The sequence below is a fragment of the Diceros bicornis genome, chromosome 30 (assembly GCF_020826845.1).
Source record: "Diceros bicornis minor isolate mBicDic1 chromosome 30, mDicBic1.mat.cur, whole genome shotgun sequence".
NCBI lineage: Eukaryota > Metazoa > Chordata > Mammalia > Perissodactyla > Rhinocerotidae > Diceros > Diceros bicornis.
This window is the reverse complement of record NC_080769.1, coordinates 3,005,740-3,021,975: the sequence shown is the minus strand read 5'-3', so window position 1 is coordinate 3,021,975 and position 16,236 is coordinate 3,005,740. Positions and strand designations below refer to the sequence as shown.

The window sequence follows — 16,236 nt, the reverse complement described above, 5'->3', positions numbered from 1 at the left end:
TACTGGATATTGAAAAAAAGTATTTGATATTCTAATTTTATCATCTCTTCCACATTTATTGGCTCATGTTTTAGGTATCTCCATAAATTCATGCATAGTTTTATTTAATATGTTAGAATCATTTACAGTCATTGTCCTTGCTGTTCAAATTGATGCAGATTTGGTCAGTGGGAACCCACAGGGAATTTATTGTAGGTGTAACTTCTCTGGATTTAGATCTTTCCTAGATTGCACGCTGAGGATGAAATAATGTTATATACAAAGCCACCTCACATAGTGTGTAGTATTAAAACACACTTTTTTCCAGAGCTCTGCTTATAAAATGTAAAGATGGAGAGACTTTATTCACAGGGCTCACATTTTACACTAAGAGAAGAAATATTATTTTTTACTTGTAAGCTCAGTGAAATCAGGAATTGGATCTTCTTGATCTGTGTGTAGCACATGGTGAAGTAATAAAAATATACTTTGAAATGAAAAAATTAGTAAGTCTTTAGAAACAGAGAGTGAAGAAGTCGAAGCATGTACGCAGGGAGACCAACTCTCCTCGTTTGCCTGTAGCCCAAGTGTTTCGTGGGATGTAGGACATTTGGTGCTAAAACCAGGAAGGTTGGGTAACTGGATTAATTATTTACAGTACATGCAGGAATTTGAAAAATATTTTCCTCTCATGCTATTTTAAGAAAGTCATTGAGGTTGGTTTTCTTTATTATATATCTTCAATTTGAGGACGTCTTTGTTGAAAAAGAGGTTGGAGCAGAGTGTTTCCTCCAAGGCAACTGGGGAATTTTGTCACAGCTCCTTGACTCTGCTGGGAGTGAGATGAGCATGCCGTATGGACCAGAAAGCCCAAATCCTCCAGCAACTGAACATCAAACCTTTCCTGCATACTTTCTCCCTCAATGGTGTCATGAGGAGTAACTGGTAACAAGCATGAAAAAGGGTTTTTTACACTCTTTGCCGAAAGGATGACAGTTCTGAATTTTCCAGGATATGAAATATTCTGGTTAGATGTTAATTTAATTCTCCTGAGAAGGGAAGTGAAAAAATGATATTGTGTTAAAAACTGCAAGACTTGAACACTGAAAACTATAAACCATTGTCAAAAGAAGTCAAAGAAGACCTAAAGAAATGGAAAAACATCCATGTTCATGGATCAGAAGACTTAATATGTTAAGATGGCAGCACCCCCAAATTGATCTACAGATTCAACAAAATTCTTATCAATATTTCAGTTTAATCTTTCTCAGAAGTTGCCAAGCACATCTTAGAATTTATATTGGACTTCAAAGAGTCCATAATAATGTAAATAATCTTGAAAACAAAGAACAAATTTGTAGAGTCAATACTCCAACTTCAAACTTACTACAAAGCTACAGTAATCAAGATAGATGAATGGAATAGACTTAAGAGTCCAAAAATAAACTTCTATATTTATGGTGAATTTATTCTGACAAGGAAGCAAGATAGTTAATTGGGGGAAAATATTTTTTCTAATGAAGGATGGTGGGACAACCTAATATGCATATGCAAAAGAATGTGGACCTCACACCGTATTACAAACCTCACAGCATTTAAAAAAATTAATTCCAAGTGGATCATACACTTAAATGTAATTAAAATTACACAAGTCTTGGAAGAAAACATATGTATAAATCATTGTGGCCTTGGGTTAGGCAATTCTTTTTTAGGTATGACACCCAAAGCACAAATGAACAAAAAATTAGACAAACTGGACTTCCCCAAAATTAAAAACTTTTGTGCATCAATGGACACTATCAAGAGAGTGAAAAGTCAACACACGGAATGTGAGAAAACAATTGCAAATCATATATCTGACAAGGGAATTGTATCCAGAACATATATAGAATTCTTACAACTTACCAATAAAAGAGAAATCACTGAATTAAAAATAGAGAAAAGATTTGAATAGACATTTCCCCAAAGAAGACATGTAAATGGCTAATAAGCACAAGAAAAGATGCTCAACATTATTAGACGTTAGGGAAATGAAATCAAAACCATAATGAAAAACTGCTTCACACCCACTAGGGTATAAAAAAACAATAACAAGTTTTGATGAGGATGTGGGGGAAATTGGAACCCTCATATATTCTGATCTCACTTCTAGTGGCAATGGGGAACAATTTAGGGGATTTTTAGGCAAGGTGGTACCTGATCAAATTTTTGTTTTGAGAAGATAATTCTGAATTTTATGTGGAAAACTAATGGAAAGAGGGAGAAGAGTAGAGGAGAGACCAGTTAGGAGGATTTTACAATCTAGCCAAGGGGAGACGGCAGTTGGAATTAGGGAGAAGATGTTGGAGACAGCATCAGCAAGACAGATTTGTGGGCTACTGCGGGGAAATATGAGCACAATTTAGCCATGGATTGGCTTGTGGTGGAACAGGGTAGGGAAGAGGATAATGTCAAGGATGTTCCAGGTCCTGACTGGTGCAAAAAGATGTTATGTAGATGCCACCCAATGAGATGAGAAACCCTGAAGAGGATTAAGTTGGTGAAAGGGATGATAAGTTCTGTTATGACCATGTTGGGCTGCCTCTGAGATATCTAAGTGGGAATGTTAAGTAGGCAGTTGGAAGTAGTGGTCTCAGGCTCTTATGGACTTCATGGCTAGAGAAATCTATTTGGCCATCATTTCCTTCTGCATCGCGCATTGAGTCTCTGCAGACAAGGCTTTCTTTGAGGCAGGTATTATGTGAGAATAGATGTGTTTCTAGAACCAAGCCAGGTACAGTAGATGAAATCTAAAGAAGATGAAGAAAGCTTGGATAGAGAGATAGGAAGAATTCCAGGGAGTGTTGAGAGATAGAAGTCAGACACAAAAGAGAAGTTTCACGATGGAGGCAGTAACCACAGCATTCAATACTGCTGAGAGGAACAAAAGTTATTTATTTCATCGACTGATAGGAAGCTCATTGGGGGCTTAAAAGTGAGTTTTTTGGTGGACTGGTCGAGGCAAAAGCCAGTTTTGAGTGTGTAGAGAAAGAAGAGGGAGGGATCAAATGTGTAACGTTAATATTTGCAAAGAGAGTGACTTAACATGTTGCAATAAGGTGGAAAAGATGCTGTTGAGAAGATGAGACTGTACAGGTCCAGAAAGAGAATGTATGAGCAACAATGTAAAGTGTGGAAAAGTCAAGAGTGGAACAAAATACAAGCTGAGGAAACCTCACATAAAAAGATGCTCAACATCACTAATTATCAGGGAAATACAAATCAAAACTACATTAAGATATCACCTCACATCCATAGAATGATTATAATTAACAGACAAGAAATGACAAGTGTTGGAGAGGATGTAGAGAAAAGGGAACCCTCATATACTGCTGGCGGGAATGCAAACTGGTGCAGTCACTATGGAAAACAGTACGGAGATTTCTTAAAAAATTAAAAATAGAAATACAATATGATCCAGCTATCCCACTCCTGGGTATTTAACCCAAGAACATGAGACCAATAATTCAAAATGATTCATGCACCCTTACGTTCATCACAGGATTATTCACAATAGCTAAGATGTGAAAGCAACCCAACTGTCCATCGAAGGATGAATGGATAAAGAAGATGTGGTATATATATATACAAGGGAGTACTACTCAGCTATGAAAAAAAGACAAAATTGTGCTATTTGTGACAACATGAATGGCCCTTGAGGGTATTATGCTAAGTGAGATAACCAGACAGAGGAAGACAAATATTGTATGATTTCACTCATATGTGGAAGATAAATAAACAAACACATAGATAAGTAGAACAGATTGGTGGTTACCAGAGGGGAAGGGGTTAGGGGGAGGTTGAAAAGGGTGAAAGGACACATATGTATGGTAATGTATAAACACTAGACTATTGGTTGTGAACATGATGGAGTCTACATAGAAACTGAAACATAATAATGTGCACCTGAAATTTACGCAATGTTATAAGCCCATATGACCTGAATAAAATAATAAAAATAAAAGGCAGAGGGATTAGCTTTAAAAAGTTGGAAGCACGTTTTGTCTGTCTGTGGAAATAAGATGGAATGAGGAGAGAATGAACCAGACGCCAAATGCCAGATGTTTTTGAGAGCACAAAGTTAACCCTGTTTCATCCACTGAGTTGATATTCCCTGTGAAGAAGTTGGTAGGAACATCTGCTGGGAAGAGGGAAGAGTTAGAAGGATGAGACCTCTGAGGAGTGGAGAATTTAGGAAGGGACAGTTGTGGAGGGTGGACAAGTACATAGGTGAGAGAAATGCAGAAGGCTTGCCAGGCAGAGTGGGGGCCTCATGAAAGTTGGGAGGAAGAATGAATTAGCTCAAGTCATTGCACAACCCATATAGACCCCATGAGTCTCATTTTCTTCAACTACCAAATGCGAACATAATAAAACTTACCTCCAAGTGCTGATGTGAAGATAATGTGAAGAAAAATATTAGAAAATGTTATGTAAACCCCCAAAATACAAATGCTTGGTACGATTCACGTGAGTAGAATCTCTTCTATCTCCTCTATGATTCTCCTCCCTGGTTTTGCATTGTTTGTGTGTGCTGATAACACCAGGAACGGTTTCAGGCTTCAAGGACAGTCTCAAATCCAACTTAATACTTATTTCATTTTACTTTTATGACTGTATATATCATGTATATACTGTTCTTTATAGAGGGGTAGCATGGAATGACTTGGGAGAAAGGATGGTGCTGTGTCTCTGAGAAACTCATGCACCACTGCTTCAGATCGTTAGTTCCTGCCTATAGAGCTTACCATAGCATCTTTCTCTGCTTATGAGTAAGTGTTTTCTATCTTCTCACCAAGGAAAATTAAAAAGCACATGAACCAATTCTCACAAGGTGGGTACTATACACATGAGGGAATAAGGTAGCCAGGTGTGAGGGTCAAGGTGAGTGTAGAAACAGTGAGTGAAAGCAGAGAAAGACTTCCTTTCATGACAGGAAGTGTCTGGATGAGTCCAGCAGTAAACCAAGTGTGGGCCATCCCAGGGCATCCCCTGGGTATACCCAGGTTGTCCCATGTGGGAGGCATGTGCTGATTAAGCAGATCTGTTAGTCAATTGCTCTGGGAGCAGCGCATGGTCTTACCACACTGTGTCTGGAGGCCTCAGACATTGGCCTGCTAGAGAGCGTGTACTTCTCAGACTCCACTTTGGTTTTCCTGACCCCTTTGCACCATTTTCTATATTGCTCCCGGACCTGCAGAGGCAAAGCAGGCTCTGGTCAGCTCACTGAGAGGAGTGAGATGGGCAGAGTCCTGAGTGGGAGTCAGACAGTGGTACCTGCTGGCTGAGGAGACAGTACACCAGGAAGATGAAGACGCCCTGCAAGCTGTTGATGATGGTGAAGAGGTAGGCCATGACATGGGCGGCTGGACCCACCTGCAGGATTCCCAGACACCAGGTGCAGCCCAGGATGAAGAGCTGAGCTGTGGCTTTACATGTCAGCATCCTGGGGAGGAGGAGAAATGAGGCCCGTGACCACCCAGAGCAACACAATCTTTCTCATCTCCACTCCATGGATCCTCTGACTGAGTGTGATCAACTTAGACCTCTACTGTCCATGATTCCCTAAAAAGACTTGCTATTTGGGTCTAGGACGGCATTTTGACTTGGACTGAGGATGGTAGTGACACCTCATCATGTGGGTTTCAGAAACATCATGATGTTTCATGGAGATCCCTGATTCCATTCAACCAGCTGTACTGAGGACCCTCTGTGCACCTGGCCCTGTGCTGGGGCCTGGGCATTAACAACAATAAAGACAAGACTTCTGTTTTCACAGACCTCACAGTCTAGTAGAAGGATGAAAACAAATGGTCACTTATAACATTTGTGACGTGCAATGTACTTCTGCCCTGGTCCCATCCAGTACTGTTCCCCTGCTCACCTTCTCCACGAACTGACCCAGAGCAGCCTTTGCTCTGAATACAGACCTTAATTCTGTGCCAAGTTGAGGAAAGCAAAGGACACCCCCAAACTCTTAGAAGATGTAATAAGTGGCAAACGAGCCTGATTTCCTCAGGTGGAAGAGTGGGAGAGGGCAGAGGGAAGAGCATGCATGGAGGTGTGGGCATGAAAGGTCATGCTGGGCGCTGGGAACAGTGGTGGGATTTCCTCCGTGTGTTATAAAGATATCAGTGTTCTTAGGACCATTTCCATAGAGCCACAAAAGGAATCCCTGTTTATCAGAACAAAGTCAAGTCTCTGTGGAGCTCAGGTGCTTTCATGCTGGTGGTTATGGATGGAATGTTTTCGGCTTGGGTGTCAGCAGCAAACTATAGTATCAGAGCTGGCTTCCAAGGAGGGTGGGTGCACCTCTCTCCTCCAGTCCCCTCAGAGTCCCCTGAAAGGACTTCAGGAGCTTGGGGCCATATGGCCTTGCTCCTGGACCATGCTTGGTGTGGGGGGGATTGTGTGCGCCCTGTGATCCATCCTCACCTCGTGTTCTGGAGGGTGGACACATCGCTGTTGAGTGAGGAGAGCTTGTTTTTCACGATCCAGAAGGTCATCAGAAAGAAAGCCAAATTGATCTGCAGAAGAATATCCCCAAGGCATATTAAATACATTCCACATCTGCTCAACCTTCCTCCTAGCTCATCCAACACCTAACCCAGCAGGTGAGAAGATTCGCATTTCACAGCAGTCCTAGAAAATCAGACCTAACACTCGGTAACTCAGGCCACTTCTTGTCCTGTAACTTGGGTGACGAACTTGTCCTGGTTTGCATGGGAATTTCCTTGATGTAGCAAGAAAAGTCCCATGTCTCAGGTAGCACTTCATTCCTTGTTTTAAAACTGAAATTCCGGGCTGGCCCCATGGCTTAGCGGTTAAGTGTGCACGCTACGCTACTGGCGGCCCCAGTTTGGATCCTGGGCGTGCACTGATGCACGACTTCTCTGGCCATGCTGAGGCCGCATCCCACATACAACAACTAGAAGGATGTGCAACTATGACATACAACCACCCACGAGGGTTTTGGGGAGAAAAAAAGGAGGAGGATTGGCAATAGATGTTAGCTCAGAGCAGGTCTTCCTCAGCAAAAAGAGGAGGATTAGCATGGATGTTAACTCAGGGCTGATCTTCTCCATAAATAAATAAATAAATAAATAAATAAATAAATAAATAAATAAAACTGTTTAAACAAAACAAAACAAAATAAAAACCCCTGAAATTACTACATCCTGAGACCCCCCCTCAGTCCTGGGAAACTGGAACGGTTGCTCACTCTACCCATAACCCTCCTTATACACCTGCTCTTTGAATGACCCTCAGCTGGGCAGGTAGGAGGCCCTGATGTCATCCATACTCACAGAGAAGATGGTACAGACGGGACCAAGGAAGGCCCATATAAATCCTTCATTTGTGTGGAGCCAGCATCTAAGACAGATGAAAGAGATTCAAGAATATGTTGGCCTTTATGGATCAAAGAATATAAATAAACATACCTCTCACTTCCCAATTATTATTATTATTATTATTGCTTTCCTTGGGTAAAATCATTTAACATAAGATGTACCCACTTAGTAAATTTTAAGTATACAATACAATATTATTAGCTATAGGCAGTTTATGCTCTTTAGTAGATTTCCTGAACTTATCTTCTATAACTGAACTTTGTATATGGTTTTGATGGTGGTGATGGGTTCAGAGGTGTACACTTGTCCCCAAACTTATCAGGTGGTATGCATCAAATATGTATACCTTTTTACATGTCAATGATACCTTAAAAAAGTGTTCTTTTTTAAATTCCTTTTAAAAACTTTTTTTAAGTCTTGGCCCCAGAAATCTTGACAGAAAAAAATACAAACTTTGTAATAAAAAGAATCAATCAATAAATTAATTTATGGTTTATTTGACAAATAAGGAGTATCTCCTCTATACCAGGATGTATGCTTGGCTCTGAAGCCCCAGTTGTGATTAAGATAGAGAGGTCTCAGTCCTCTGGGGGCTCCCAGCTGGGTGGAAGGTCAACAATCAGCAATAGAAACAGTCAAGATGACGAGTTTTATGATCAAAGTATGAGGATCTGTGAGAACATGGAGCTGGAACCATAGCCTAGTCTGGGGTGTAGAGACTCAGAGGGTTGGGAAGGTTCCCTGAGAGAAACGAATCATGTTTACGCTGAGATAAGAAAGATGAGTAGGTGTAGACAAGGTGAAAACATTTGGGACATGACAGAAGAGAAATAAAAAGTAACGGTTACCCTGACACAGTGTTGAGCAGGGCTCCTGTGCTTTGCAGACTGTCTTCCTGACGAGGACATAGGTACTCAAACCATCACAGGTCAGGCGTCTGAGGCCGAAGGGAACAGAGGCAGTAACTCAAGGCCACACTGATAGAAATGTCAGAATTGGAATCTGATCCCAGTGAGGGGACTGAGAGTGAGGAGGGAGGTGTGAGGACCATGGAGAGGTGCATCCACCAGGAAGAATGGAAGAGAAAGTGTAAAGAATGGAAGAGAAAGGCGGCAAACTGCAGCCTGTGGCCAACTCGGGCTGCCGCCTGACTTTGTGGATGTGTTTTCCTGGGACACAGCTGCAGTCACTCTCTTACGTGTTGTCTATGGCTGCTTTTCTGCTACAAGGACAGAGGAGAGTAGTTGGAACAGAGACCGTATGGCCCACAAAGCCGGAATATTTACCATCTGGCCTTTTCAGATAAAGTTCTCTGACTTTTACAGTAAGCTATCCAGGAAGGCTAGTTGGCCCGGGCTCATCTGACACAGGTGAACATTAATCTTATCGTATAGGACTACGTTGTGAGTGCCAGACGGGATTTGATCCCACCTCTACCACCAGCCAGCTCTGTGATCTTGGCCACGTCAGTTAATCTCTTTGTGCCTCAGTCTCCTCATCTGTAATATTGGCATAATGCTAGTTTCTACCTCAGAGGGTTTTGGGACAATGATTGAGCTGATACGTGAAAAATATTCAGAACAGTGATTGCACATCAGAGGTGATTTATAAGTCTTAGCTCTGGTACTAATAATTTAATTATCTAAATTATCCTCCATTTTTTTTGAATTAGGAGAGAGAAATAGGCTACACAAACCAATTCCATCCCTTCATTTCAGTTTTTCTTTCTAGAAGATTTAAAACAGTCTCCTTAATTAATGCAAAGATAAAACTAAAAATCAAAAAGTCACCGTCTATATTTTAACTGTTTTATTTATAATTATTAATATGTTATTTCTTCATTTGATTGTATAGTTATTAATATAATAAACAGTTAATATCATATAAATTTAACATAATATAGTTAACATTCAGAACAATTAAATCTTGAGGACTTAACCAGTCACTTCAACGAACACAGTCATGACACCAGGAAGACATCTCTGGAGTGATTACTGAGTTTTTCTCTGCCTATCATATTCTGGTGAAATTAAAGTGCTCTGTTGGTTATACGACAGCCATGGTCGTGCTGGAGAAGAAAAGGACAGAGGGAATTTGCATTTACCGGGCGGGTGTTCCATAAAGGTGAGGCCTGGACGCTGCAGAAATGGCCACAATCACAGCCGGGACCCCGTAGCCCACAGGGAACATGAACTTCCTCATGAACCTGCTCGCGCTGGTGTAGTTGACCACCATCAGGTTGCGAGCAGTGAGGAAGAGGTGCAGGCCCTCCAGCAGCATCCAGGTGAAGGAGGCCAGGTAGAGATAGTGTAAGGCACCTGCGATGAGGGCGCACAGCACCTGGGGGCAGAGGCAGGTGTCATCAGGAGGGAAGGTCAGGGTGGAGGGTGGCCCAGGGCCTCTCCTGCACCTTGCCCCTGGGGAGGACTCTGAGGAGCATGAAGGAGTTGTCAGAGAGGGTTTGTCTTCCAGTTGCATCAGTCAATGTGAAACTGGCTACTCACCCCTCACCTTCCCCGAGACACAAGATCATTTATTACAGTGTCCAGTGCAGCATGGCTCCATGGACTCAGCACTCCTGGGGCAGGGCAGAGGGTCCACTGGGACAGGGTCAGTACCTTGATCTCGGTTCGGTCGATGGCCGTGAGGAAGAGGAGGTGGGCCAGGAGGAGGCAGAGGGAGAGCTGCAGGTGGAGCGAGGTGCTGGTGTTCTGGATGGTTCTGCACAGCAGGAAGGTGAGGGCCGCCAGGAGGAGGCACAGCAGAGAGAGGCTCAGCCCTATGTAGGTGATCACAGCCAGTACGGGGTCCTCCTCCTGGGACCCAGTGAAGAGGAGATCACAGTCACCCCTTCCTGCTCTGGGGTAATGACCCTTCCTTCATTTTTATTTTTATTTTTAGGCACAGAAAAATTAGGAATGGAGGAGCCATGTAAATTTGTGATGTTTATGGCTAAGTAGCTATAGGTTCAGAGTGTTAGATTGATTAATTCAGACCTTGCACCAAGCCCTGAAACCCACGGGATTCTTTTTCTTTAGAGGTCACCTGATTGAGTCTCTGGTTTTGGTGATCCAGAGGAAGTCAGCAGCTCCCCTGGCCAGGGGAGGAGGCCAACATGGCTCCTGACCCACCTGTGCTCACTGGCTCCCATGGCACCCTCGGACCTCTGCCATCACCAAGTCTTCCTTTCTGCAGTCCCTGAGCACTGCTGTACTAAAGACCCCTGTGGTAGGCATAATTCTAATTTTGCAACCGTATCCCCACACCATGGTATAAACACACTTTCTTCCAGATTTTCAATCAAAATCCAGGCTAGGTGTTGCTGTGAAGGGATTTTGCAGTTGCAACTCAAGTCCTCCATCAACTGACTAAGAGAGACAGTTTATCTTGGGTGATGGCTTGATCTAGTTAGGTGATTCCTTAAAAAATCTGAGCACTTTCTGGGGAATAAGATTCAAAGTTTGAGAGAGTTTTGATGTGAGGGAGCTTCTGCTTCTGGCCTCCTGACAGGAACACTGATACCTCGTGAGAGAGCCTACGAGAGGGCCATGTGAGAAGGAATGCAGGTAGCCCATAGATGCTGAGCATGGTCCCCTGCTGCCAGGTGGCAAGAAAGTGGGTCCTGAGTCCTACAGCTACAAGGAACTGAATTCTGCCAGCAACCAGGGGCTTAGAGGAGGACCCCAAGCCTCAGACGAGATTGCATCTCTGGCTGACACGATTTCAGCCTTGTAAGATCCTGAGCTGACAACCCAGCTATACCACGCAGGACTGCTGACCTGCAGAAACTGGGAGATAATACATTTGTGGTTTGATTGAACTGCTATGTTGTGGGAATTTGTTACAGTGAGATGCACACTGAATGCAGCCCTCTCAGGGCCCTCACCTGCATGTCATAGTGGGCCATGAGGACGGCGAAGCTGCTGAGATGGGTGCAGTGGCAGGTGGTGCTGGTGTCTCTGGTGTCCACCACCCTGCAGCCTGTGGTGGCCCAATGACCACTTCCATTCTGGCCATGCTCCCAGAAGACACAGAATACCCTCTGCCTTGGCCCAGGGGTCACTGACTGTAGGAACAGGGAGTAGATGTGAGCTGGTGGTTCTGGTGCTCAGAAATGATGACCTAACCTGGCTTATGAAGTGCTTTCCTGGGGAGATGATGCACCCATAGGGGAGCCTCCCTGAACCCCGAGGCTATGACCAGGACTCAGACCTCTTCCACACCCACACCCCCATCCCACCTGGACTCACGTGGTTAAAGATGAAGGTGACTCGGAAGCTGAGGTTCTGGGTGTCATTGTTGCTCATAAAGGCGGTGACGACATCTGAGAGCAGGACAGGGGAGACTACCTGCAGCAAGTCCTTGTGTGTCTCATGTACAACTGCTCGCTTCTCAGGCTCCAGGACCAGGGGGGCCTCAGCCAGCAACTTACCCATCCCTGGTGTGGAGACAAGGCCCACCACAAAAGGGCCTGCAGGACGAGGTGAAGTGTGTTATCTTGGCATCCCCAACAAGACCCCTTCTTCAGATGGACTCTTTCCTTGTGGCCCCACCACACCCCACACTTCCCTTTAGCATTTAATTCTCTATCTGTCACATCCCTGGGCACTTGTCCCACTGTGAAGCCTCAGTGACCTTCTCCCCATCTCAGCTGTTACCTGAGTCACCAGATTCCTGCACCATATCCCAGTTCAGCAGCATCTTTGCCTGATTCTGACTCAAGGTGATACTCCTGTCTCCTTGTTCCAGCACCTCCACGGACAGTTCTATGAGTTGTGGCAGTCACATAAGGGAGTTAGATTAGTAATTGTGTATGTACATATATACTATGTATTACTTTCACATAATGGTATTATTGGTACACATAGTAATAATATTAACCATAGTATCTGGTATACATAATAATTGTATATACATATGTATAGCATCTGAATTTACAATGAAGTATAGAAGAATACTATGAGCAATTATTCAACAGCAAGTTAGATAACCTCGTTGTAATGGAGAAATTCCTAGAGACACACAAACTACCAAAACTAACTTAAGAAGAAATGGAAAATCAGAACAGCCCTATAACAGGTAAAGAGATTGAATCAGTAATCAAAAACTTCCAAAAATGGAAAGCCCAGAACAGATGGCTTCACTGGTGAATTCAATCAGGCATTTAAGGAAGAATTAATGCGAATCCTTTGTAAACTCCTCTATAAAATAGAAGAGAAAGGAACACTGCCTAAATAATTCTACAAGGCCAACATAACTCTTAAAACAAACCAGATAAAGACATCACAACAAAGCAAACCACCGACCAATATCTCTTATGAACATAGATGCAAATATAGTCTACAAATTATTAGGAATAATTTTATCCAAGGAGACTTAAGACTTGTACATAGAAAACTACAAAAGATTGTTGAAAGAAATTAAAAATGCTGAATAAAGGGAAAGACATCCTTTGTTCATGGATGGAAGGTTCAATATTATTAATATGGCAATAGTCCCCAAAATGACCTACAGATTCAGTGTAATCCATATCAATATTCCAACATCATTTTATTAATTAATCTTTCACAGAAATGGAAAAGCTCATCCTAAATTTCATGTGGCATTGCAAGGGGCCCAAATACCCAAAACAATCTTGAAAATGAAAAACAAATTTGGAGGACTCACACTTCCTTATTTCAAAACTTAATACAAACCTACAGTAATCAAAACACTATGGTACTGGCATAAGGACAGACAGATAAACCAATAAAATAGAATTGAGAGTCCAGAAATAAACCCATACCTCTATGGTCAATTGATTTTCAACAACGGGTGCCAAGACCCTTCAATAGGAAAAGAATAATCTCTTCAACAAATTGTGATGGGACACCTGGATATCCACAAGCAAAAGAAGGAAGTTGGACCCCTACCTCACACAATACACAAAAATTAACTCAAAATGGACCAAAGACCTAAATTTAGGAGCTAAAACTCGAACAATTAAAAGAAAACATAGAGGTAAATCTTCATGACCTTGGATTTGGAAATGGATTCTTAGATGTGACACCAAATGCACAAGCAACAAAAGAAAATATAGATAAAATGGACTTTATAAAAATGGAAACATCTGTTCACTGAAGTGAAAAGACCATGAAGAAAGTGAAAAGACAATCTGTGGAATGGGAGAACATATTTGCAAATGACATGTCTCATAGAGTCTACTATCAGAATACATAGGGAACTCTTACAGCTCAACAACCAAAACCAAAAAACTGAATTTAAAAAAAGGCAAAGGACTTGAGTAGACATCTCTGCAAAAAAGATACAGAAATGTTCAATGATGATATGAAAAGATGTGAAACATCATTAGCCATCAGGGAAATGCAAATCAAAACCGTATGTGATATCAGCTGACATACTCTGAAAGGCTGTAATAAAAACAAAACAAACTAGAAGTAACAAATGTTACTGAGGATGAGGATATTGGAACCCTGGTTACATTGCCAGTGGAAATGGAAAGTGGAAAAATAGCACTTTGGAAATATTGTTTCTTGGTTCCTCAAAAAGTTGAAAATGGAATTACCATATCACTCAGAAATTCCACTCCTAAGTATGTACCCCAAAGAACTGAAAAAGTTATTGAAACAGAAACATGTACACCAATATTAATAGTGGCACTATTCACAATAGTCCAAAGGTGGCAACAACCAAATGTCCATCAATGGATGAATGGATTAACAAAATGTGGTATATCCATATACAGTGGAATATTATTCAACCATAAAAAGGAAAGAGATACAATACATGCTACAACACGGATAAACCTCGAAAACATTATGCTAGGTGAAAGAAGCTGGACTATTAGGTCACATGTCCTATGATTCTATGCATATGAAATGTCCAGGAGGTGCGAATCCATAGAGACAGAAAGCAGATTCGTGGTTGCCAGGGCCTGGGGGAGGGAAGGAATGAGGTGTGACTGCCTAGCAGGTGCAGTGCTTACTTCTGGGTGATGAAGATACTTCAGAAATAGAGGTGATGGCTCACAACTCTGTGAATGTGCTAAATGCCACTGAATTGTATACTTCGCTTAACATGGTGAATTCTATGTTACATGAATTTTAACTCAATAAAATAAATCATACTTAAATATCAAATAATATTAAATTTATATTATTCTAAATTAAATTGTTTTCTTTTGAAATCATTTCTATTTTATCTTAAATTCTTTGTCATCATTATTTCATCTTCTCATAATTTAGTTTATAATGAAAATGTATATTATTTACAGTTTTATTCATTTCTTTTTTTTATTGAGGCATAGTTGACATATTGTATTAATTTCAGATGTACAACTTAATGATTTGATATTTGTATATATTGCAAAATGATCATCGCAATAAGCCTAGTTCAAATCCGTCACTATACATAGTTACAAAAATTTTTATATTTGTGATAAGAACTTTTAAGGTTTACTCTCAAAGGAACTTTTGAATATGCAATACAGTACTATTAACTATAGTCACCAAGCTGTACATTACATGTCTATAACTTATATACATAGCTGGAAGTTTGTAACTTTTGACCCCTTTCATCCATTTCACCCACTCCCTCAACTCTGGAAAATACCAATCTGACTTATTTCACTTACCATAATTTATTCATTTACTTTTAACCTTTGTTAATAAGAGTAATGCTGAGATACAAGTGTGGTCACTCGGCTCCAATGAGGTTGGGGAGGATTGAGGTGGAGGGCGGGCAGAGCAGGAACCTGGGCAGACCCAGGGTACTTACCTGTGCCTGCAGGTGAATTGAAGGTCAATGACCCATTGGACAGGGAAGTACTCAGCCCTCTCAGGACATCCTCCAGGCCAAAGAGCAAGTTAGAGGCCACAAGGTGCTGCTCTGAGCGGGGCAGGTTCTCCAGGTCCCCTGGGGTCTCCAGCAGAACATCCACCCCCTGCATGAGGTTCTGGGGGATGGGGACACAGAGTCAGTGAACCAGAGGGTCTACATGAAGACCCCGCCCACTCAGCACAGAGAACAGACCCTAGAGACTATCTATTTTGGGATAAAGGTGGTACTGGATGGGATTCGCTGGGTCTTTGCCCCTGGAATCCAGCCACTCAGAGGTCAACCCTGTTCATGAATGCCAACGATGACACAAACCCAAAGTCCAGGAAAGCAACAGGGACAGTGCCAGCAGGAGCACGTGGGTGTCTAACAGTGAGTACAAATACCTAGTGTCAGCTCGTCCAACCCACCGGGAGAGGGGGGCCTCCAAGCCCAGTGCCCCTGTGTTGGGGTCCACCTCCTCCCAGACCAAAGCTTCCCCTGCCCTCTATGGGTGCCTCCCCCCTGCCTCCCCTGGGTCCTGCCCTTACGTGGATGGTGTTCCCGGCCGAGGCTGACCTGAAGTTTCTTCTCAGATTCTGGACTCCTTCGAAGAAGCCATTGAGACGCTGGGGAGAGGGGAGATGAGGGGGTTAGAGAGCATCACGCTTGGGTAGGGGAGCTTGGGGAAAACGTGTGGCCGCTGCAGCACTGTGCTGAGGGATTTTCTGCCTTCTGTTCTCTGCTGGAGCCACTCACCTGGCTCTTGATTTCACGGGGTGGATTCCAGGTGTGGAAGGTCCCTGCAGGCAACAGAACAGCAGTTCATTAGGTGGGAGAGCATCTGTGTGTGTGTGTGTGTGTGTGTGTGTGTGTGTGTGTGTGTGTGTGTGTGTTGAGGGCAGGGGTTTAGGGTCAGGTCAGGTCACGTAAATGGTCATTTGGTCATTCAGGGGCCCCTGTTTGGGCAGAGAAGCCTCTGGAAGTCCCCACTGTCTCCCCCCCGGGTGAGTGGGCACATTTTCTTACACGTAGGGGTATCCTATGGGTG

The 16,236-nt window shown here is 42.7% G+C and overlaps 1 protein-coding gene across 1 annotated transcript in view; it reads right to left on the bottom strand.

Moving 5' to 3' along the window:
- Nucleotides 1-1,012: 1,012 nt before the first annotated feature.
- LOC131394173 (adhesion G protein-coupled receptor E2-like) overlaps nucleotides 1,013-16,236 on the bottom strand; it is a 38,895-nt gene continuing 23,671 nt past the window's right edge. Inside the window, exons 10-22 of the mRNA XM_058525415.1 lie at nucleotides 15,945-16,000; nucleotides 15,737-15,814; nucleotides 15,147-15,324; nucleotides 12,029-12,136; nucleotides 11,621-11,841; nucleotides 11,257-11,436; nucleotides 9,989-10,186; nucleotides 9,475-9,710; nucleotides 7,326-7,392; nucleotides 6,454-6,545; nucleotides 5,296-5,464; nucleotides 5,102-5,212; nucleotides 1,013-1,028 (exon numbers count right to left, since the gene is read on the bottom strand). Coding sequence (XP_058381398.1) covers nucleotides 1,020-1,028; nucleotides 5,102-5,212; nucleotides 5,296-5,464; nucleotides 6,454-6,545; nucleotides 7,326-7,392; nucleotides 9,475-9,710; nucleotides 9,989-10,186; nucleotides 11,257-11,436; nucleotides 11,621-11,841; nucleotides 12,029-12,136; nucleotides 15,147-15,324; nucleotides 15,737-15,814; nucleotides 15,945-16,000 — 1,703 coding nt within the window. The 3' untranslated portion in view covers nucleotides 1,013-1,019. The remainder of the gene's footprint in view (nucleotides 1,029-5,101; nucleotides 5,213-5,295; nucleotides 5,465-6,453; nucleotides 6,546-7,325; nucleotides 7,393-9,474; nucleotides 9,711-9,988; nucleotides 10,187-11,256; nucleotides 11,437-11,620; nucleotides 11,842-12,028; nucleotides 12,137-15,146; nucleotides 15,325-15,736; nucleotides 15,815-15,944; nucleotides 16,001-16,236) is intronic.